This window comes from Pelobates fuscus, chromosome 6 (assembly GCF_036172605.1).
Source record: "Pelobates fuscus isolate aPelFus1 chromosome 6, aPelFus1.pri, whole genome shotgun sequence".
NCBI classification, from domain to species: domain Eukaryota; kingdom Metazoa; phylum Chordata; class Amphibia; order Anura; family Pelobatidae; genus Pelobates; species Pelobates fuscus.
The window spans coordinates 112,221,154-112,245,162 of record NC_086322.1 but is presented as its reverse complement, the minus strand read 5'-3'; the positions used below and the strand labels follow the sequence as shown (position 1 = coordinate 112,245,162).

The 24,009-nt window shown below is 40.4% G+C and overlaps 1 protein-coding gene across 1 annotated transcript in view; it reads left to right on the top strand.

Annotated features, from left to right (window-relative positions):
• Positions 1 to 24,009, top strand: part of CEP44 (centrosomal protein 44) — a 63,696-nt gene that overhangs the window by 21,316 nt on the left and 18,371 nt on the right. The window contains exons 5-8 of the mRNA XM_063458163.1: positions 13,802 to 13,912; positions 17,463 to 17,588; positions 20,481 to 20,693; positions 21,787 to 21,865. Of these exons, the coding sequence (XP_063314233.1) occupies positions 13,802 to 13,912; positions 17,463 to 17,588; positions 20,481 to 20,693; positions 21,787 to 21,865 (529 nt within the window). The remainder of the gene's footprint in view (positions 1 to 13,801; positions 13,913 to 17,462; positions 17,589 to 20,480; positions 20,694 to 21,786; positions 21,866 to 24,009) is intronic.

The following is a 24,009-nucleotide window of genomic DNA, read 5'->3' as shown; positions in this document are numbered from 1 at the left end:
CTTCAGGGGAATGTTCCTTCTCATATTCAGAATCCTCTAGCGACTCTTCTGATAATGAGGTGGGGTTTTCTCATGATGAGTTGAGAAGATTTATGAAAGAGGTTAATGTGATCCTTGCTGATGAAACGGTAAACAAAACCAAGAGTAAAGTATTTCCAGTACAACAAAAATTGCTAGATTTAATTTTCAGAGAATGGAAGAACCCGGAGAAAAGGGCTTTTATCTCCAGACATTTTAAGAGTATTGTTAAAATACAGGAGGAAGATAAATGGGAAGAATTACAGATAGTTGATGTACAAGTGGCGCAACTATCCAAAAAAACTACCTTACCTATTGGGGAAGTTTCTGGTCTGAAAGACCCTATGGATAAGAGGGCGGAAACTTCCAGCAGAAGGATTCAGGCTGCAGGTTTTCAGGCTAAAACAGCATTAGCCGGGGCTTCAGTGGTAAGAGCTCAGAATCTTTGGCTTAATTCTTTGGAAGAAGGTCTAGGTGATAACCAAGACAAAGACCTGTCCCTCCTGTTCCAAAATTTAAGGTTGTCTAATGAGTACCTTATGGATATTGTCACGGAGGTTATTAAGCTTTCGGCTCATGTCATGGGTTTGACATCTGTGGCTTAAGGCCTGGACAGCATATACTGCATCAAAATCTGCATTATGTGAACTTCCCTTGGAGAAGAAAAAATTGTTTGGCTCTCCTCTAGAAGAGTTAATCTGACAGATGTCGGAAACCAAGAAAGCCTTGCCTCAAGACAGAAAATATTCATGGAAACCCAGGCACAGAAATTTCCAATTCAGACACCATAAGGGGTTTCAGGAAAAACCCAGGTTTTTTTGTCAACAAAGGAAAAATCCAAGATTTGACACACAAAAAGACAATAAGTCTGACAGAAACAAATATTTCTGACGCCATCAGAGTGGGCGGAAGGTTGCAAGGTTTTATTCACAGATGGAGGGAGACAACTACAAATCCATGGATTCTAAATCTGGTGCAAAATGGATACCGAATCAAATTCTTAGATGTTCCAAGGCCAAGTTTCCTTGTCTCCTCCTACCAGTCGAAATTAAAAAACACAAGCCCTTTTTTCTGCCACTGTCTCCCGATTAAGAAAAGGTGTTGTAGAAAGGGTTCCAACTTCCCAAGTTTATCAAGGGGTGTACTCCCGTTTGTTACTAGTACCATAACCGGACATGTCTTTTCGTCCAATCTTAGATCTAAAAATCCTGAACAAGCGCATCCCTTACCAACACTTCAGACTGGAGACTATAGCGTCTGTCACTCATATCCTTCGGAAAGGAGATTTCATGGCTACTTTGGATCTAAAGAATGCCTATCTGCATGTTCCTATGGATGTGAACTCAAGAAAATACCTAAGGTTTGCTATAAGGAAAGGGAATATACTATCCATTTCCAATTCAGAGCCCTTCCATTCGGGCTAGCTTCGGCACCCAGGATTTTTACAAAGGTCCTCACACCGGTCACGGCTCTTTTAAGGTTGCAAGGAATCACAGTAGTACCATACTTGGACGACTGGTTGATAAAGGCAGATTCAAGAAGCGCTCTAGAATCATATGTGACCTATACACTGGAAATCCTGGAAGAACATGGTTGGATTATAAACCTAGAAAAATCCCACCTTACCCCTACAAGGTCTATCCTGTTTCGAGGTTTTTTGATCAAGTCAGACACGCTGTCGATTCATCTGACGAGGAAAGAGAAAAAAGATCAAATTTTGGATAAAGAAACTTCTTCGGATGTCAGAATGTTCGGTGAGAACAGCCATGCTGCTTTTAGGTCATCTGACCTCTACAATCCCTGCAGTGAAATGGGCCAGAGCAGAATCAAGGCCTTTACAGTGGGAAATTCTTGTCCAATGGTCAAAGAAGGAAGAAGACTTGGATGCAATAATGAGCATATCAGAGCGTACAAAAGAAAAAATCTCTTGGTGGCTGGAGGAAAAATTCCTTTCAGAAGGCCTGTCCTTTCGTCAAAAATCTTGGATCGTTATTTCAGCAGATGCCTCAAACACAGGTTGGGGAGCTCACCTCTTATACCACTTAAGACAAGGTGTTTGGTCAAAAAAGGAAACAAAGGAAGCCTTTTAAAGCCTCCTAAGAAAATCTGTTTTCCCTCTTGGGATTTGTCTTTGGTTTTGAAATTTCTGTGTACTCAGCCTTTTGAACCTTTGGAAAAAGCTTCGTTGAAGAATCTGTCCCTGAAGACAGTGTTTTTAGTGGCCATCACTTCAGCTAAGAGAATAGGGGAACTCCAAGCCCTTTCTTCTCCTCCTGACTTTACAAAATGTTATCTGGAGAAAGTGGTTATGTTCCCTAAACCTTCCTTTCTTCCTAAAGTCATCTCCTCCAAGGCTATCAACCTTCCTATTTTTCTTCCTTCCTTTATTGGTCCGTCTAAGCCAGATTGGGAATTTGATTGGAACCTACTAGATGTGGGTAGGTCTCTGAAAATCTACTTCGACCGCTCCTCTGCATATAGGATGACTGATCATCTATTCGTGAATTTCTGTGGAAAATTTAAAGGCAAGGTTGCCTCCAAGGCCACTTTGGCAAGATGGCTGGTGGATTCTATAAAAATGGCTTATTCTTCCTCGAGCCTTCCTCTGCCTGCCTCCTTAAAAGCGCATTCTATTAGAGCTATGGCTGCCTCTTGAACCGAAAAAGCGTGTGCCTCTCCGTAAGATATATGCAAAGCGGCTACCTGGTCTTCTTTCAACACTTTTGTCAAACATTACAGACTAGACGTATTCTCTGCCTCTGACACTGATTTCGGGCATAAGGTGTTACAAGCTGTTAATGGCTAAATTCCCGCTCTTAGTCTGGGATCTCGATATATCCCTATTGTACTGCCACCATATGTCAGGAAAAACTGCAATTTTACTCACCGTAAATTCCTTTTTCCTTAATATGGTGGCAGTACAGCATTCCCTCCCTTTATGTTTATATTCATTTTTGTTGTTCTATGGATCCACTGTGGTGTTTTTGGTACAAACTGAGGTCCTAGGGCTGATGGGGTCTCTTATACCTGGTAAGGGGAGGAACTTTTTATGTTAATTTATTTCAGATGCTTGTCCCGAGGGAAGAGTATATCCCCTATTGTACTGCCACCATATTAAGGAAAAAAGAATTTATGGTGAGTAAAATTGCAGTTTTTCCCTTCGTATAGTGGCAGTACTTACAAGTGGGATGTTCTTTATGGTTCTGGACAAGAAGCTCCCCCTTTTTAGAATTTAATTGCTGTGCTCCGCCTGCTGCCTCCATATAATCTGCAAGCCAGAGTCTCATACCAGTTCTTCTTGTCCCGGCAACGGGACGGACAGGTTCCCCACAGTGCAGGTGGAGAATTGGTGCGGTCAGCACAGTTTGCTGACCGGGAGGTGAGTGCCCGATAGCTCCCCTGGCGGGAACTGCGCGTCAATAGTACTTCCGGTTTCGTGTTACGGAATGCGACCGGGTACTTGCTACTTGTGGCATTTCTGTGAGTTCCCGGGTGGTCCTCCTTCATTGATCATTACGCATGCGTGCTACTGAGCATGCGCGAAACGGTGTTTGGCGCCAAATTCTAAATTTGGACTTATAAAGCTGTGCAGAACCTTCCTGACCCCAAGGGTGGGTGTACAGTCCTGGTTCTCCATGTCACCAGCCCTCCTACACGGATCTTAGATGATTTGAGGTGAGATTTAACTCTTTAAACTCTCCTTTTCACCTATAATTATGCATGCTCCTAGAAATTACCTTCTGGTGTTTTTTTCCACAGATATGTCCAGTCCTATATCTCCGGATAAGACAGATAAAGACAAGATGTCAGCATCTGTTCCGAAAAAAGCCACAAGCAAATCTAAGCACTTATGTTGTCTGGAATGTGCTGTACCTCTACCTGACGGATGTCGCAAAAAGACATGCAATCAGTGCTCAACGGAATTGCTAGAAAAAGCCAAGCAGACTGATATGGCATCCTTCCTGGGTTGGTTTCAGGAAAATTTGTCCCAGACATTTGAATCTTTTAAAGATGCTGTTAAGAAAGAGCTGGCTATTCAAGAGAAGCTGCCTAAGAAACGTAGGAGAAATAGATCTCCTTCTCTGTCTGATATTTCTTCAGGAGAATGCTCTCTTTCTTCACCTTCTGATATTTCCAGCCTAGCTTCAAGTGTGGAAGAGGGATTTCCACCAGAAGAACTTACAAAATGTATTAAAGAAGTGACGACAGCTGTACAAGAACCAGAACCTACCAAGGGTAAGGTTAGGTTTCCCGATGCCACCTAAAATCTTGGATCTCCTTCATAGAGAATGGAAGAATCCGGAAAGAAGGGCATTTATTTCTAAACATTTTAAACTTCTGTTCAAGCTACAGTCTAAAAAAAAATGGGAAGATCTTCCTAAAGTAGATATTCAGATTGCACAGCTGTCAAAGAAGACCACTATACCCATTGGCGAAGTCTCAGGACTTAAAGACCCTATGGACAAACGAGCCGAAACTTTGTGTAGAAGAATCTTCCAAGCTGCAGGCTACCAGTGCAGAGCCGAAATTGCCGATTCAGCGATTCTCAGGGCACAGAGCGTTTGGCTTCAAGCCCTGGAAGAGTCTCTTATGGGAAAGTCCGATACCGATCCTGCCCATCTTATGTTCCTACTGAAATTATCGAATGAATTCCTCTCTGATGCCTCTGAGTTTCTTCGTTTATCATCAAGAATGATGGGTTTGTCATCAGTGGCCTGAAGAGCGCTTTGGCTACGAACATGGACAGCTGATTCAGCGTCTAAGGCAGCCTTATGTGAATTACCGTTTGAGAGGAACAAACTTTTTGGGACTCCTTTAGAAGACATTATTAGACAGATGTCGGAAACAAAGAAAGCCCTACCTCTGGAATCAAGAACTCAGGGATATAAAAGATTTCAATACAAGGGTCAGCGGTCCTTTCGTTATCAAGGGCGGTGTCGCAGGTTTCAAAACATGGTGGAAACAGCAGCCAGTGGTCTAGACAGGAATCCAACAGGCAAGACAAAAAGAAAAAATTTTGACGCCAAAAGAGTTGGAGGACGCCTTCGGTTCTTTGCCCAAGAATGGGAAAAGAGTACCTCAAATGGGTGGATTCTAAAAACTGTTTCAGAAGGTTAAAGAATCAAGTTTTCCGCAAGACCACAACCTTCCTTCCTACTGTCAAGCTATCCTTCCAGGAAGAAAACAGAGGCACTCCTAACAGAAGCCCTTATTCTTTTAAGGAAAGATGTTGTAGAGATGGTACCCAAATGTTGGGAATTTCAGGGAGTTTACTCACGCCTGTTCCTGGTTCAAAAGCCGGACGGATCCTTTCGGCTTATCCTAGACCTAAAACAGGTCAACGCCTGCATTCCGTACCAAAAGTTCCAGATGGAAAATATTTTATCGGTAACGCACATTTTACAGAAAGGAGATTACATGGCAAAGTTAGATCTAAAAGATGCCTACTTCTATGTTCCAGTTTCAGAATCTTCCCGGAAGTTTCTCAGATATGCGATCCTAACAGGAAGGCGAAGAATTCTCCATTTCCAATTCAAGGCTCTACCGTTTGTCCTGTCCTCGGCTCCTTGGGTTTTTCCAAAAATCCTGGCACCCATAGCAGCGGCTTTACGTCTCAGAGGTATCTCAATTGTTCCGTACCTGGACGATTGGTTCTTAAAAGCCCAATCAAAACAAATTCTGAAATATCATCTCAAGATCGCTATGAAGGTTTTAAAAGAACACGGTTGGCTCCTGAATCACAGTCCCTGTCTCTTTTTTTCTACCAATAAAGAAACAAATGAGGATTTTAAAAGCAGTATCAAAGATACAGAAAAACCTAAGCACAATCAGGGATGCTATGAGGTTACTAGGCCTCCTCACTTTTGCGATCCCGGCAGTGGCATGGGCAAAGGCAGAATTAAAACCTTTACAACGGGACATTCTTTCCCAATGGTCACGAAAACAGGAAGATCTAGACTCTGCCTTTCACCTATCCGAAGTGGTAAAAACTCAACTAAACTGGTGGAAAGACAGAAGCAACATTTCAAAGGGCCTATCGTTTGCACAAAAACAGTGGGTTACGATAACCACAGATGCTTCCCAGACTGGTTGGGGCGCCCATATAGGTTCTCAGTTCCATCAGGGTCTTTGGACCAGAGAAGAGGCATGCGCTTCCTCAAATTTCAGGGACTTAAAAGCGGTGTGGAAGGCTCTGGTATCCTTCAGTTCAGTCATCACCAATCAGGCAGTGAAGATTCAGTCGGACAACGCCACTATGGAAGCGTATTTAAATCACCAAGGAGGCACAAGGGTGAAAGCTCCACAGGATCTCTGCTACCATATAATGTCTTGGGTCCAAGCAAATCTTCTAGCAATCTCCGCTATCCATATCAGAGGGTCTCTAAACGTTATTGCAGACGACCTCAGCAGAAGTCATTGGTCTCAGGCAGACTGGGCACTATCAAACCAAGTTTTCTCGGAGCTGGTTTCCCGCTTCGGCAGGCCAGATATAGACTTAATGGCCACAAGGAGAAACAGAAAAGTGCAGAGATTTGCTTCTCTCCAAGCAGGAGATTACCCAGATGTCCTAGATGGTCTATCGATCACTTGGAACTTCGACATGGCTTATGTTTTCCCTCCTGTAGCTCTTATTCCACGAATAATTCAGAAGATAAGATGGGAGAAGGCAAGAATTTTAGCAGTCCTGCCCTTCTGGCCGAACAGGAGTTGGTTTTCAGAAGTGGAAAACATGACCATCTCACGTTGGTCTCTCCCAATCTCTGCCAACACATTAGAGCATGTGACTCTTCCCGTAGAAACCCTGGAAAGGTTTCATCTGACGGCATGGTTGCTGCAAGGTTGATCCTCCAAGAACATGGTCTTTCAGACCACTTATGTAACGTTTTGCTGTCTTCTGTCCGCTTGTCCATTTCTAAGATCTATTTCAGGGTTTGGATGAAGTTCAGAACCTGGTGTTCCATTCAAGGTTTGGATCCTGCCAAAGCATCTGTCCCAGAAATTCTTTCTTTCTTGCAGGATGGGTTTGAAGCCGGCCTAGGGGTCTCTACACTCAAAGGCCAGATTTCAGCTCTAAGTCACTTCCTGGTTCGTGACATTGCCTCAAACCTGCTTATACGAAGATTTCTTAAGTCCATAAGGCTGAAGAGGCCTCCCAAGTTAGTACCTTTCCCTACCTGGGATCTGTCTCTGGTGCTTCAAGCCCTTTGTGAACCACCATTTGAACCATTACTGGAGGTTCCTATCAAGCTGCTTACCTTCAAGACGGCTTTCCTGGTGGCTGTCACCTCTGCTAGAAGAGTAGGTGAGATCTGAGCTCTCTCTTCCTCTCCGGAGTTCACCATTTTTCATCAAGACAAAGTGGTCCTGCACACCAAGCCTTCTTTTTTGCCTAAGGTTATCTCAAGTGCTGCTATTAACCAACCTATTATCCTGCCGGCTTTTTGTCAATCTCCTACATCGGACCTGGAAAGAAAGTGGCATCTCCTGGATGTTAGAAGATCCTTGAAGATCTACCTTCAGACGACTCGGGTTAAGATCCTCAGATCATCTATTTGTATACTTTCAAGGCACTAACAGGGGTTGTGCTTTCTCCGGACCCTCTTTGGCCAGATGGCTGACAAATACCATCAGGTTGGCTTATCAATCCAAAGGGATTCCCCTTAGATTCCCGTTAAAGGCTCATTCCACTAGGGCTATGGCGACCTCCGTGGCTGAAAAAGCAGCCGCCTCACCTGAAGACATCTGCAAAGCTGCTACTTGGTCTTCCTTACATACCTTTATCAAGCATTATAGGCTGGACATATTCTCATCATCTGAAGCTGCTTCTGGGCGTAAGGTGCTGCAAGCTGTGGCCTGCTGAGTCCCCACCCTTTGTTTTGTGCAGGGATCTTGCTATATCCCACTTGTAAGTACTGGCACTATACGAAGGGAAAAACAGTAATTTTACTTACCGTAAATTCCTTTTTTCTTAGTATAGTGGCAGTACTGGCTTTCCCTCCTCTTTCATATAGATACAATTACTTTGCATTATTCAGTCTCCGTTTGGTTCTTTTGTATTACTGGTATGAGACTCTGGCTTGCAAATTATATGGAGGGAGCAGGCGGAGCACAGCAATTAAATTCTAAGGGGGAGCTTCTTGTCCAGAACCATAAGGAACATCCCACTTGTAAGTACTGCCACTATACTAAGAAAAAAGGAATTTACGGTAAGTAAAATTACTGTTTTTGTGGTGTTTTTTTTGTTTTTTTTTTTAATGCATTTTTTTGTTTAATCTTTCTTTATATTCTATTTAGTAAGGAGCATAAAGTGCTTGAAAACTTGGTCCTAGGTAGGGGGTGAGGGGGGCAGAGGGGTGTCACGTTCTGAAGCGCATAGCACATAAAAATTGCTTATCGTAAGTTTTAACCATCACTGCAGTGTTCCAAAATGCCTCTTGGTGTAACATTAGCATAAAAACTGTGCACCTGGACCCTCATGAAATGTTGGTTTTCTTGTTTGTATTATCTGCTCAGTTGACCTTATATCTCTGGGCTTCATTACAGCTATACTTATTTTGTTTTGCATTAGGCTGCTTCCTTGTGTTCTATGTATGGAGTTATGTGCCTTTTTGAGGTTTCCCATTAAGTCCATGTACCCACTGGTGCACAAAAAAATAAAAAGTTTTTTGTTTCAGTTACCTCCTAGCTTAGCTGGCCATAAGACCTAGTACAACTAAGAATACATGTCTTTTCCTAAAGTATGCAAGCATAGCATCTGAGGGAGAAGAGGGGGTATGCTTTTTATTTATTTTTTAAGGTGGGGGTTATAGGGGATGACTTTATGTTCCAAAGAATTTAAGAAATCATGCATCTTCGAGGCCCACACTTCACTGCGGTTTTGGGGAGTACTACATTTTTCTTTTGGCCTTTTGCTATATTAGCCATGAGTCTGTGTGAATCTAAAAAAAAATGTGATCTGTTATTGTTGGTTTTCTCTTTGAGCTGCATTAGGAGTGTGGGATGTTTTGTCCCCTATGAGCTGGGGATTATCTTTCTGGGTACTGAACTATGGCTGCTTCAGACTTCTGATGACCTACCTCTACTGTTCTCTGTTTTGTGACTATCTCCTCCTTCTGTCCCTCTGTTTTTTTGGCTATTTTTCCTCTTTTTTTTTGTTTTTTTCCTTCCTCTCCCACGTCTTCTTTTTTTTTCTCTCTACCTTACCTTGCTCCCAGGGTTCCAAACTGTGTCTACAGTACCATGTTGTCACTTCATATACCACTGCCTTCTTTTGTTTCAGTGGACCTCATTATGGTCTTGATTAATTTTTAGGGCATTTTTATAATGTATGCCATTCTCAAATACTCTTACTGTCAGTACAAACAATATTCTCTGTGACCAGGGCACTTAATACAGCTGACCTTTATGCAATCACAAAACACCACTGTATATTCCCAAAGTGAAAGAGTTCACTACTGCCATTTTGTCATGACTTATAAAATTTGGGCATTCTGTCGATATCGTGCATCAATGATGTGCAATATCGGTGTATATATTTTTGAACCATGGACCTTAGTAAAACTCCAGCAGTTGGAAGATACTGCTCTTGAGGAGCCAATCACATTGGAGTTGTTTGGGCTGGCTCTGAATTCTTCCAAAACTGTATTTCTCTGGGACCGGATGGCCTCCCCTTACTTTATTATAAAAATGTTTTCCCGTGCTGGGCCCCTCACTTTTGGAAGTGCTTAATTCCATTTTGGTTTGAGCCTCACCCTTAATTTACTTTAACTCTGCTAATATCATCCTCCTGACTAAAAAGGGTAAGGACCTGATAATTTGTTCCAGTTATCCTCCTATGTCTGTTCAGAAATGTTGACATTAAATTCTTGTCCGTGGTTCTGGTGCCATGCCTTACAGATATAATCTCACAGCCATAATCAATCATGACCATGCTATCTTTATCCTTGGTAGGGAAGTACCATTTGTGTGCTGAACCTGATGCATCCGGCATGGCATGGGAGAGTCCCAGTCCGCCTGCTCTATACAGATGTCGAAAAGTTGTTTGACATTGGTGGACTGGGGCTTCATGTTTGCTATACATTAGTGTCCCAAGTTCTTGTCCTGGATAATGGCTCTTTAATATTGCCTGTTATCAAGGCTAGAAAACAATGGATCTTTGTTTCCCTTAACTATCCAAAACTGTACCAGTCAGGGGTGTCCATTGTCCCCTCTCCTGTTTGCCATGACCTTGGAGCGATTTCTCAAACGGATCCAAAGCCTTGATACTGTGTCAAGGAATCTGTGTCCGGTAGAGTCAACATAAAATAATCACAGATGCGGATGACTTCTTTGTTGTCAAGGATCCGATGTCTAATTTACGAGCTATTATGGGCAGATTTTTTTTCTCTCAGTCTCTGTCCGTTTCTTTCTTTTCTTCAATAAAATGCTAATATATAAATATATATCTATATCTATCTCTCAAAACCAACACAAATTGAAGTATGATGCCCCCCTGACCAGGTACTTCCACCAATCGCTGCTTCCTAGTAATCCTTGAGTTCCATAAGCACCGAACCGGACACCATAACCACTGTAAACCCCACAAACCGCCACAGCTTGGTTGGGGTCTCGCTCTCCTCCACCCACCCTGGACCCAAGACCAGGATCCAGCTTCCAGTGGGTAGACCTCTCCTAGTCCAGAGAGCAAAGCAGGATAGCTCTTACAAGAGCTAGTGATTATAATCCCAGGGAGTTTAAGGATTATAGCAATCCCCAGAGTGTGAATATAGCTCCCAATCCCCCAAACATGAGCATAGACTTCATGAAGGGTTAAGACTTTCTGTTTAATGGCAGCCACAACTGGCCTTATATGCAGATCCCAATGCAAAGGGGTTTCCGGTTACATATTCCAGGGGCATTCCCAACTGGACCTGAGAGTAGACTACAGCAAAACCATACACAGGATTACATTGGCTTTCAGGTACAGGACACTCCCACTTTAAACAAGATAATCCCTCCCCTGTGCCTGGGAGATAATTAAGTCAGGAACTGTACTAAACGCAGTTATTTCCACACACACAGAAAACATACATTTTAAAATACTCCAAAAGTACCCTCAAAACACATGAAAACCCCACAAAAGTCATATCCCCTGATAACCCCGATCTGGGGGACCAACATATCTAAAAATCACCCAGATCGGTTCAGGGGTTCAGGATTTCCATGGAAGTCATAATTAAACCGACCGCGCATGAGGCTCCTGCCCAAAACCATTCCAGAGAATCAGAGCTTGCGGTCGGTCTAGTTAGTTTAAAAATCGTACAAACTACCAAACATATTCAAGAGTCTTATCCTGGAGCTTGTTCCCCTTGTTCGTGGGAACGTTTCCATTGAACAGTGTTATAAAACCGAACACAGGCGATCATGGAAGTCCAGTGGTGTTCGGGAGTTTCAGTGTCCGAAAATAGTTTCATGAACTCGATGACCAAACAGAGCAGCCTGTGTTTATGCGAACAAGATGGCCGTCACCTCGTGGCTGTCCATAGGGAATGCGGCACCCAGACGAACACTTGGAAAACTGCGGTGGAAATTGCTACAAAGTAGCAATTAGGCTTAACAAGCTCCAGGGTGGTCTCTGGTTCATGTGGATGTTCGGCTTCCGAACCATATAGTCCAAATACACAAAAGGAGACTTTTTCAGTGTATAGTACAGTGCCCATAGTCTGTGGGCAGGAGGCTGGCAAGCAGGCTCCTCCAGGAGCTTGTGGCAAACTCACTTGGAAGGGGGAGTTTGTCACATGTTGTTTCAGCTATTGATGTAAATAGTATCTCCAAAGACAAAATTGCAAAACCACCAGTGTTAAAGTGATATGTGCAGAATAATAAAACAACTTAACTTAGGTAATTTATTTTTAAATATGTATTCAGCTTCCCAGGGTTACCTCCAAGTTGGTAACCAAATAACATAAGTACATACAAGATAGGAATTTAGGGATCCTGCTGATATACCTAAAATAAAGGTCAGAACATAGTGTAATATTGTCTGGAACTATTATAAGATAAAATGCTGCATTAAAGATAGTAAGAGCATATTATAGGTGCCTCCCCACAATGTAGATGGGGGGTTTGGAGATCCTCCTTCAGTAATGACCGCAGGGTGCCCCGGCTACTAGGATGATCCAATGATCCAGCCCAAACGAAAGCTCCCAAAAAATGTTTAATTCATATAAACAGAATATGGAGGAGTGCAAATGCATAAAAGCATAAAAATAAAATATAAAACGTCCACAGGTCCTACGCGTTTCGTTCTTGTTAAAGAACTTCCTTTTGTATAAAACCACAATCAGTTTGCAATAAACCAAAAAAGGCAATCTAACATACCGCTCTCCCAGTCCTCTATAAATAGGGCTAGTCCCTTAAAGTTAATTCGTGGGGATAATGGGTGTCTTCTTTCCAAGATTTCTTATTTGCTTGTGGATTTTCATCCCATGTGTAGTCCATTAGCCGGCAAGCGAACACTTTATCCTTGTTTTCATCTAACACTTCCATGTTAGTCACATGCTCTGCTTGCGTTCCATATCATACACCTCTGACATGGCCGTGTGTTCCATACGGCGAAGACATGTAAGACCTCCTAGTCTCCTCCCTCTGGTCGCCAAGAGGAATTATTTTCTAAACAATAAGACTGTTAAGGCGAATTTTTATCGCTATAGCTAAACAAGTTCGTCCTTTATATATAAACTCTAAAAAATTATTATAACAAGAAGGAGCTCCCTATTTAAGCATACAACTTGTCTATATATAAAAACTTAATTGTTGACATAATCACATCTTTTCCTTCATTCTTAATGCCAAATATATTGCAAACCTAATGTCAATTTATATAAATAACATAGTGAATACATGATTTATATTAACAAACAAGTGTCAGTGGACACCATTGTACATGTCCATATTGTGCTTTATTATATTGCTTTTGCTAATTAATTTATTTTATCACAAATTTCATGTGTATAAATAAAAATGAATCAATTCCAACAACATTAGTAATACCCATCTTAATTTATGCCAAATGTATATAGTGAAAACCAAATGTTAATACTATATCAATTTTATAGTGAATATTTGATTTATATTTAAAAAAATGTATCAGTAAACACCATTATACCAATCCATATTGTGCTATTCTTACTGTATTACATTAACTTAATTATTTATTAAGCTTGCGGTCGGTCTGGTTTGGTAGTTAGTTTAAAAACCCGAACAAACTACCAAACATATTCAAGAGTCTTATCCTGGAGCTTGTTCCCCTTGTTCGTGGGAACGTTTCCATCGCACAGTGTTATAAAACTGAACACAGGCGATCATGGAAGTCCAGTGGTGTTCGGGAGTTTCAATGTCCGAAAATAGTTTCATGAACTCGATGACCAAACAGAGCAGCCTGTGTTCATGCGAACAAGATGGCCGCCACCTCGTGGCTGTCCATAGGTAATGCGGCACCCAGACGAACACTTAGAACACTGCGTTGGAAATTGCTACAAAGTAGCAATTAGGCTTTACAAGCTCCAGGGTGGTCTCAGGTTCATGTGGACCATATAGTCCACAAACTGAGACTTTTTCAGTGTATATTACAGGGCCCATAGTCTGTGGGCAGGAGGCTGGCAAGCAGGCTCCTCCAGGAGCTCGTGGCAAACTCACTTGGAAGGGGGAGTTTGTTACATGTTGTTTCAGCTATTGATGTAAATAGCTTTGAGTATTGAATTTTGATTTTTTTTTTGTGTATTTATTTACTTTTTTTTTTAAGGTTAAGTTACTGCCAGCTAGAAAGATGGTTGCTGTAAAAGACAAGTGTGAAACCTTTTATTTTGAGGAGACATCCCTGCAACCCGCCCTAAAAACTGAGACACAAACTCAAGTAAGTTACCAACAAATAACTTTAGTACATAATATAATCTAAAGAAGGCTTTAACCCTTTAAGTCCGCCGGGCGTATATTTACGTCCTTTTAAAAGCGTCTCTAAACGCCGCAGGGCGTAAATATACGCCCGCCGGTTTTTTTAAACTTACCCGGTCGCCGGTGGTCCCACGCCGGCGATCGCGGTTGGGGGGACTCCCAGGGAGCCCCCCCGCGGCAGATCTTCCTCCTCCGGTCCCTCCCGGTCATGTGAGAGTGAGGTCCTTGCGAGGACCTTACAATCACGTGGCCGGTATAGCTGGCTCAGGCATTGCCAGCAGGGGGACCAACTGTAATGACAGTTGGTCCCCCTGCTGGCTGAAAATCAAATGAAAATTAATTAAATAAGTGTAAAAAAAAAATATATATATACTTAGATCATATATATATATTATATATATATATGATCTAAGTATATACACATATACACACACACACATACACCGTCTAGGTGTATTTTAATATTAATATATATATAATTATATATTAATATCAAATTACACGTAGACTGATACTGATTAAATATATATATAATTATTGTTATATATATATATATTTATAAATAATATAAAAAAATATGTAAATACGTAAAAAAATGTAATAAAAAATAATTAAAAATAAAATATTAAAAAATATATAGATGTGTTTTATTTCGTTCTAACTGTATTGTGATATTAATATATATATATTTATATCAAAATACACGTAGAACGAAATAATATATATATATCTATACACATAAATATATACGTATATATCACTATATATATACCTATATATAAATAAAAATATTTTAAAAAAAATAAATATATATATACGTATATATACACATATGTGTATATATATATATATATATATATATATATATATATATATATATTAATTCTACACATATATTTATGTAATAATTTTACATAATTAGGTATCCTAATTAATTACAATTAGCGGGACCTGCCTGACAACCCATGCCGAAAGTATAAGGAATTTAATTTGCTAGAACTATATTTAACCCTATAACTTTCCAAGACACCATAAAACCTGTACATGGGGGGTACTGTTTTACTCGGGAGACTTCGCTGAAAACAAATATTAGTGTTTCAAAACAGTAAAATGTATTACAACGATGATATCGCCAGTAAAAGTGACGGTTTTTGCATTTTTCACGCACAAACAGCACTTACGTGGACGATATTACTGCTGCAATACTTTTTACTGTTTTGAAACACAAATATTTGTGTTCAGCGAAGTCTCCCGAGTACAACAGTACCCCTCATGTACAGGTTTTATGGTGTTTTCAAAAATTACAGCGTCAAATATAAGGCTTGTGTTTCATTTTTTTCACATTAAAATTCGCCAGATTGCTTACGTTGCCTTTATGACCCTATGGTAGCCCAAGAATGAAAATTACCCCTATGATGGCATACTATTTGCAATAGTAGACAACCCAAGGTATTGCAAATGGGGTATGTCCAGTCTTTTTTAGTAGCCACTTAGTCACAAACACTGGACAAAATTGGCGTTTTTTGCATTTTTCACACACAAACAAATACTAACGCTAACTTTGGCCAGTGTTTGTGACCAAATGGCTACTAAAAAAGACTGGACATACCCCATTTGCAATACCTTGGGTCGTCTACTATTGCAAATGGTATGCCATTATGGGTGTAAATTTATTTCCTGGGCTACTATACAGTCTCAAAGGCAACGTAACCAATCTGACGAATTTCAATTTCAAATGTAACACGCTATATTTGACCCTGTAACTTCCCAAAACACCATAATACCTGTACATAGGGGGTACTGTTTTACACGTGAGACTTTGCTGAATACAAATGTGTATTTTATTGCAGTAAAAGCAAACTGTATTATGACATTGACAGTTAAAATGTCATGTAGAACTAAAAAAATGAAAAAAAATCTTATTTTCTCCCATTTTTTTCATATTAAATTATGTTTCATAGCTAAATATTTGATATTAAATGAAAGCCCTGTTTCCTCTGAATAAAATTATATATAATAAGGGGGGGGTGCATTTAATATGAAAGAGGTGAATTACGGTTTGACAGACATATAGCGCAATTGCCAGGTTTTGTTTACGTTTTGTTTCGTTCACAACTTGTACATTTGGCTGCGGTGTTAAGGGGTTAAAATTCACGTAGTCCAAATTATCACCAGCTTAATCCTTACGCAAAACAAATGTGTATTACTTTTCTTTAATTGTCATGACAAATGATCATAAAACATTCATAAAAATACATATATAAGCCCAATATGTTTTAGATTAAAACATGCTTACCATCCTTTTCATTTAAAAGCTGAAAATAATGTAAGAGGAACACTATAGAGGCAGGAATACTACAGGGTCAGACATTTGGATTCCTGATCCTCTAGTGTTTAACACTATTTAGCTTCCGAACCCACCTTTGCCCTCCTTGAAAGCTGTAAAACTCACCTTTATTCAAGCGCTACACTGGCTCCGTCCCACCCCTACTGTTTGGCTGAGTTCATCAGAATGCCTATGGCAAAACATTGGATTGGCAGAGATAACCAGTTCTGATGATCTCTGCCAATGAGGCGGGGCAATGGACGGAGCCTAACGCCACACTGGCCAATCAGCATCTCCTCATAGATATTCATTGAATCCATGCATCTCTATGAGGAATGTTTGGCTGCATGGAGACGCTGAAGTTCGTGCTGCACGTGGTCTGAATGACTGCTACTGGAGGCATCCCTAGGCAGCCGTATGTACATGAAAATGTCTTCAGGGATTGTCTATACACACCAGAACAACTACATTAAAGAGATACTTTAGGCACCCAGACCAGTTAAGCTCATTAAAGTGGTTTGGGTTCACTGTCTCTTCTGTTAGTTTAACCCAGCAATTGTTATTATTGCAGTTATTGATAAACTGCAGTCATTACATTGCTGGGTTAACTCCACTTCTAGTGGCTATCTACCAGACAGCCACTAGAGGCATTTTCGGGTGGTTAGGCGACTTCTGGTCACCTAAAAGACGCTCGACGTCCTCACTCTTTGCATGAGGATATCCAGTGTCCGCTAAAACCCTATAGGAAAGCATCGATCCAATGCTCTCCTATGGTGAAGTCCTAGTGCGAGTGTGTCGCACATGCACCTTAGGTTGTCCCCACCGGCTAACGTTGCCCGAGGAAGACCGGAGGCCGAGCCTGACGCAGCACGAGGGACATTGGCGCTGGATTCAGGTAAGTTGCGAAAGGTCTTTTAACCCTTTTATCACTGCAGGGAGGGGCTCTATGGTATACTATATTGTTAGGAATCCACTTTGTATTTCTAACGCTATAGTTTCCCTTTAAGTTGTAGTTGTGCTGGTGACTGTAGTATCACTTAATGCTTGTGTGGAGTACATTATATTTCTATTTATTTTTGTTACTCTTAATATTTTTAGTTTCGATACTCTACTAATTTTAACTGTAAGACTGTCTAATTTAAATGCCTGAAGTATTGTGGTATTGTTTTTTTTTTTTGTATTGTAGAAGAAGCCATTAGTGGAGCGACATGCAGGGAGTGTTCTTCACATTCAGTCTTTTACTGCAACTGTGCCACCCAGTGAGAAAGAGACTTCATCAGATTCTGATTTTGAAATTCCATGTGAGGATGTGGTATGTACATCCATGGCTTAGAAAACCATGTTCTTTGAAAAAGTTTGCTTTCCAGTGTAAAACAAAAGGAGGATTTGAGGATAAATATATCCAACGTAAAAAAATACTATCTCTAACCTACAAACTAACACAATTTAAAATGTCTGAATATCTTCGCCTACATATCTAGGTAAAGTTAAGACAAATTAATCTGAATACTTTATAAATGCAAAAAAAATTTTGCGAACAAAATGAAGTATTAAAAACAATGTTTGTGGGACAGGGCTTGACTGGCTAGCCGAACGGACGCATGTTGCACGAGCTCCTTAGCTCAACAAGCGAAAACTACAATTATTTGCAGTCAAGCAGCAGATTCTTCCGCAAATCTCACAGGCTGAACAGAGGGGATCACGGTGATCTGACTGAAACCAAACTCCTGAACCTTTCATGTCCAGATTCCAGCCCTCACCCTTTTGCGGCCTACAAGCGCATTACCAGCGCTTGTACCAGCGCTGACTCCTGCTAATCACAGTGTACATCTGCCTCACTCTCTCCCCCCCCCCCCTCCTTTGGACCGGCAGGGTCATTTGGACCGGGAGGCTCTCCTCCACTACTCCCAACACCACTCTGTGCGGTATTGCAGAGTGGCGCCCAAGATGGCAGAGAACAAAGGCAGCCACACAACCGAGGCCTACTTCGCAGTCTCTAGCCCGGCTGGATTTAATCCTCAACAGATTCTGGGCAAAATTGGCAGCACGGCAGCCAGGCACACCAAAACCAGAACACACAGCTGAACCTGTGAAACCACAGACCCGCTAAGCACCCAGAGCCGTCATGCAAGGCTCAGCGATCACCGAAGACACGCGTGCCTGTCACCCCACGGAGGTTTGCTAAACCCAGTAGAAAGCACGTCGCAGTGGGAAGCGAGGACGGGGCCCAGGCTAACGGGACTGTGATATCCATAGCCCCACAAGATGGCAAATCTTTATGCACGAGCACCATGTGGCACTCGGACGCAACACAGCCTCACACTCTTACACAGGGTGTATACCTGCATGAAACTTGCCTACTGCAGAACGACCAACGATCTCCCCACAGACTGGGCATTGGATGAAGGGGTAAGAAGCCCCGGGCTGCCTGATGGCACATTAAAGTGATCACACTGGCACAGATGACATCACAGACCCTGTTTAATTTGGTGGACTCCTGTGATAAATCTGCTTTTACGTTCTTAAGTTAGCCTAAACCTTTCTTTCTCAAAAGTATTGCCTATATTTTATTTAAGATTGGCTTTCAGTACTTTGTTTTTTCTTAACCCAAGTCTCCCATCAGTAGCCTCAGTGTACCTTCCTTAAAGGCATAACTGGCAGGTTTTATCACATATGACGACCCCACTTAAACGGTACCCACCCTGCAAAGCTAATAAAGCCTGATGTATATGTCCTCTAACCAGCCTATACTCTACACTTACAGTCCAGCTGGTAAGCATCATTTTGAGCATTTACTGCATTTTAGCAACCCGGATGTATGTATCTAGCCTGTAACAACCCTGATATTAACAAAAAAGTGCTTACTCGTCAAGGTCATGAAAATGTTATGTAGGACTTATCTTACTCTTGCTAATGCTATTGTGGCCTTGCAAGGTTATCTGTACTACTCTGCACACAAAAAAAGAATTCATTTTAAAAAAACAACAAAAAAAAACAATGTTTGTGAGTATGAGACTTTTATTTTCAAAACAAACTAAGCAGCAAATTCCTCTTTTGCATGTAATTACTTTTATCGGAGGTGTTATTAAAGGTGCATCCCAGGAATACTCTGTGGTATTCTCCACCAGATGACTTTAAAGGGACACTATTGTCACCTGAACAACTTTAGCTCAATGAAGCAGTTTTGGTGTATAGAACATGCCCCTGCAGCCTCACTGCTCAATCCTCTGCCATTTAGGAGTTAAATCCATTTGTGTTTGAACCCTAGTCACACCTCCCTGCATGTGACTTGCACAGCCTTCCATAAACACTTCCTGTAAAGAGAGCCCTATTTAGGCTTTCTTTATTGCAAATTCTGTTTAATTAAGATTTTCTTATCCCATGCTATGTTAATAGCTTGCTAGACCCTGCAAGAGCCTCCTGTATGTGATTAAAGTTAAATTTAGAGATTCAGATACAATTTATTAAGGTAAATTACATCTGTTTGAAAGTGAAACCATTTTTTTTTTCATGCAGGCTCTGTCAATCATAGCCAGGGGAGGTGTGGCTAGGGCTGCATAAACAGAAACAAAGTGATTTAACTCCTAAATGACAGTGAATTGAGCACTGAAATTGCAGGGGAATGATCTATACACTAAAACTGCTTTATTTAGCTGAAGTAATTTAGGTGACTATAGTGTTCCTTTAAGTGATGTAATAAAATGCGAGTACTTGCTAGACTCCCTGTGCTTGTAAACCAAACCTATAATAGTGATGTGGAGATTTTTGTTGAACATGGACTTCATCCAGGCTCACTAACCTGTCTGATGCCTATACATATATATGGAAAGCATATTGGGACTTTGTGACCAGCTGATCTCTTTTTACAATATACTGTCAAGATCTTCTGCCCCACTGGAATCTTCTTTTTGAGTGCCTTCATTCCTCCTCCCTCCCCTCCAAAGCTGGTATAGAATAAACTGCATGAGGTCCCTACCACCAAAGTATTTATTTTTTAATTTGTACTTATTTTCAAATCTATACAGATTAAGGGGGTAGGGGACCTCATTTCTTTACATGTAATGTTGGCAATATAAGTCATTATGGTGAATAGATTGCCCTTTTGAAAATTATATACACCGTACTCAGGTTTGACAATACATTATTGCACTTAATTTTAGTTGTTGACATCAAATTGTAGTTTAAATCCAGGATTTTATTTCAGGCATCAAGAGATGACTCTGCACATATCGAGTTGCTTAAGGCCCAGCTTGCTGAATGTCAAGAAAAACTGCAAAAGCTAGACTGGATGGAAGAGAAGCTGCAAGTTTTGGAGACTAGTATGAAAGGGAAAATAATTATTAATGAGACAGATTGGAACAACCTTCTTAGTCGGGTCCTTCTCCTGGAAACAGATCGCTTGATACATTCAAAAAAGGTTCAGTTAAATTGTTAGAGATTTAATGGTTTGTTGCATTCAGAAATACAGTATTTTGTTTTTGGGACAAGAACTGCCACATATATATTTTGTAATTCCTTCTCATATGTCACATTGTTTGTTCTGGAATTGCCTTATTTAGAGGTGCACTTCTATATATAATTATCCTCCTTAACCTATTTTATTTTCCCCTTTTTATGTAGGGGACCCAGTCACTTATAAGAATATTTAATCTGTTTACTTATGCCTTATATTTCACAAATGTTATTTGTAAAATTTGAAAAATGTAATTATATGTAGAAAAACATCCATCCTGGAAGAAGACCCACACAGCTCAACTGTCTGTGGGGTCGTGGTGGCATGCTTGTTTAAAATATTGTTTCATAGTTTTTACAAGCCATCTGAAGTGAGGAAAGAGGCAATATATTTCTGAATTCAGAGGCACCTTTAATATGCTTCATTTAAAGCAGCTCTGTCACACTTTTTTTTTTTCTTCTCCCTGCGCTGCATCTTTATAATCTTCCAACCAGTAAGGTCCATATGTCCCTGGACCAAACTTACCTTACCTACAGAGCTGCCATCTTAAAACTTCCTACATGGCAGGTGGCAAAACTCATACTCCGCCCTTACATGAAATCATCGGTGATGGGATGGTCACCTGGAGCTGCTAAACACTGCCCCATACCATATAAGATAACATCCAGTGCTCAGTGCAGCATGTCACCAAATTGGCCACCGGGATTTTGTGAGACATGAGGCAAGAAGAGCTAAATATGGCTATGTACTACCAATGACAGACTTGACAAAGGAAGTTGAGCTTGATTCAAGCTCCGCCCTTCATCTTTTGTCAATTTGCTGATTATACATAAGGAAAAGTAGGCTGTTTCCTTATGTATCTCTTTTAAACAAAACATTTTTCAAAATTCAAAAACGTGGTCAAATAGAATATATTGGGTAACAAAAAAATGAGTCACTTTAATGGCAACCAACCACATATTTACTGTAAGGGCACATGATTTGAAAATAAATACATATTTGTAATATTGTTTGTCGTTAGATTCATTCCATAATTTGACTTCATTGTGTTTATTAGGGTGATTTGTCATCCGAATTCACAGCTCTCATGAGTGAAGGGCGAACATCAAGTCGAATGACTCATGAAGCCTGTACAGGTATGCTGCTGCAATTTTTTTAACAGTATGTATCATTTAAGGTACCGTTGCACTTATTTTTATGTTTAGTTCTAGTAAAACAAAATTGATGTTGATGCGAAAGGATTTTTACATTGACTTAAATTGATATTTCAATGTTTCAGAAATTATTTTTATAACTTTGCTTTGTCTGCTGGCTAAAGTTGTAGTCTGTCATAATTAAAGTGTTATCCCATCTAAATAAGGATCTACCGTATATACTGGAGTATAAGTCGAGTTTTTCAGCACATTTTTTGTACTGAAAACCCCCAACTCGACTTGTACTTGAGTCACTGTCTGTATTATGGCAATTTACAATTTACATTGCCATAATACAGACCAGTACCGCCAGGCTCATTACAAGCCCGGTGGTCCTGTTGGGGGCTTGCAGAGAGCTGTAACTTACGTTTCCTGCAGCTCCTGTCAGCTCCCTTCTCTCTCCTCTGGTCAGCTCACACTGTAAATCTCGCGAGAGCTGTGGCAACGCTCCGCGTGGCCGCGAGACTTAGTGTGAGCTGACCGGACCGGAGGAGAGAGAAGGGAGCTGCAGGAAAGGAAAGTAAGAGCTCTCTGCCAGCCCCCCTCCTACATAGCCCATCCACTGAACCACCGGGGAATGAAAGCCCCCCTCCCTGGCCAGCAAACAAGCAGGGAGGGGGGACGAATAAAAATGTAAATAATAATAATAATATTAACCCCTTAAGGACCGGCCTGTTTTTGCGATGTTTGTACGTTAAGCACCAGAGCAGTTTTAACACTTTTGTGGTGTTTGTGTTTAGCTGTAATTTTCCGCTCTCTCATTTACGGTTCCCATACAAGTTATATATTGTTTTTTTCACGACAAGAAGGGCTTTCTTTACATACCATTATTTGTATTATGTCATATATTGTATTAAAAAAATAAATAAAAAAATATGGTGAAAAATTTTAAAAAAAAAACATGTTTTTGGACTTTTACTTGAAAAATCTTTTACTTATCTACAAAAGCTAATGAAAAAAACTGCTAAATAGATTCAAAATTTTGTCCCGAGTTTAAAAACACCCAGTGTTTACATGCTTTATTGCTTTTTTTGCAAGTTATAGGCCTATAAATACAAGTAGGAAATTGCTGTTTCACTATATATATATATATTTTCAATGTATCAATAGTGACATTGTAACACCGTTATCTGTCATAAATGCCCGAAACACACCTAACATGTACATATTTTTTTAAAGTAGACAACCCAGGGTATTCAAAATGGGGTATGTCCAGTCTTTTTTAGTAGCCACCTAGTCACAAACACTGGCCAAAGTTAGCATTTATATTTGTTTGTGTGTTAAAAATGCAAAAAACGCTAACTTTGGCCAGTGTTTGTGACTAGGTGGCTACTAAAAAAGGCTGAACATACCCCATTTGCAATACATTGGGTTGTCTTCTTTTGCAAATGGTATGCCATCATGGGGCTAATTCTCATTCCTTGGCTACCATACGCTCTCAAAGGCAACCTAACCAATCTGACAAATTTCAATAAAAAAAAAAAGTAAAATCAAGCCTTATATTTGACCCTGTAACTTTCACAAACACTATAAAACGTCTACATGTGGGGTGCTGTTATACTCAGGCGACTTCGCTGAACACAAATGTTAGTGTATCAGAACAGTAAAATATATCACAGCAATAATATCCTCAGTGAAAGAGCTGTTTGTGTGTGAAAAATGCAAAAAACTTCACTTTCACTGACAATATCATCGCTGTGATATGTTTTACTGTTTTGAAACACTAATATTTGTGTTCAGCGAAGTCTCCCGAGTAAAACAGTACCCCCATGTACAGGATTTAGGGTGTCATAGAAAGTTACAGGGTTAAACACAGTGCTAGCAAATTAAATTATCTGGACTTTCGGCCTGGGTTGGCAGGCAGGTCCCTCGAATTGCAATCATTAAAATTACTTAATTAGGTAAAAATATTACATAAATATGCACGTATAATTTTAATATATATACATATTTATATATTTGACGTCTACGTGTATATTTATGAAATTATTTATGTAATTATGTATGTGGACATATGTATATTTCGTATTTTTATTTTTTTATTTATACATAGATATATATATCATTACATTCTAAGTGTATTTTGA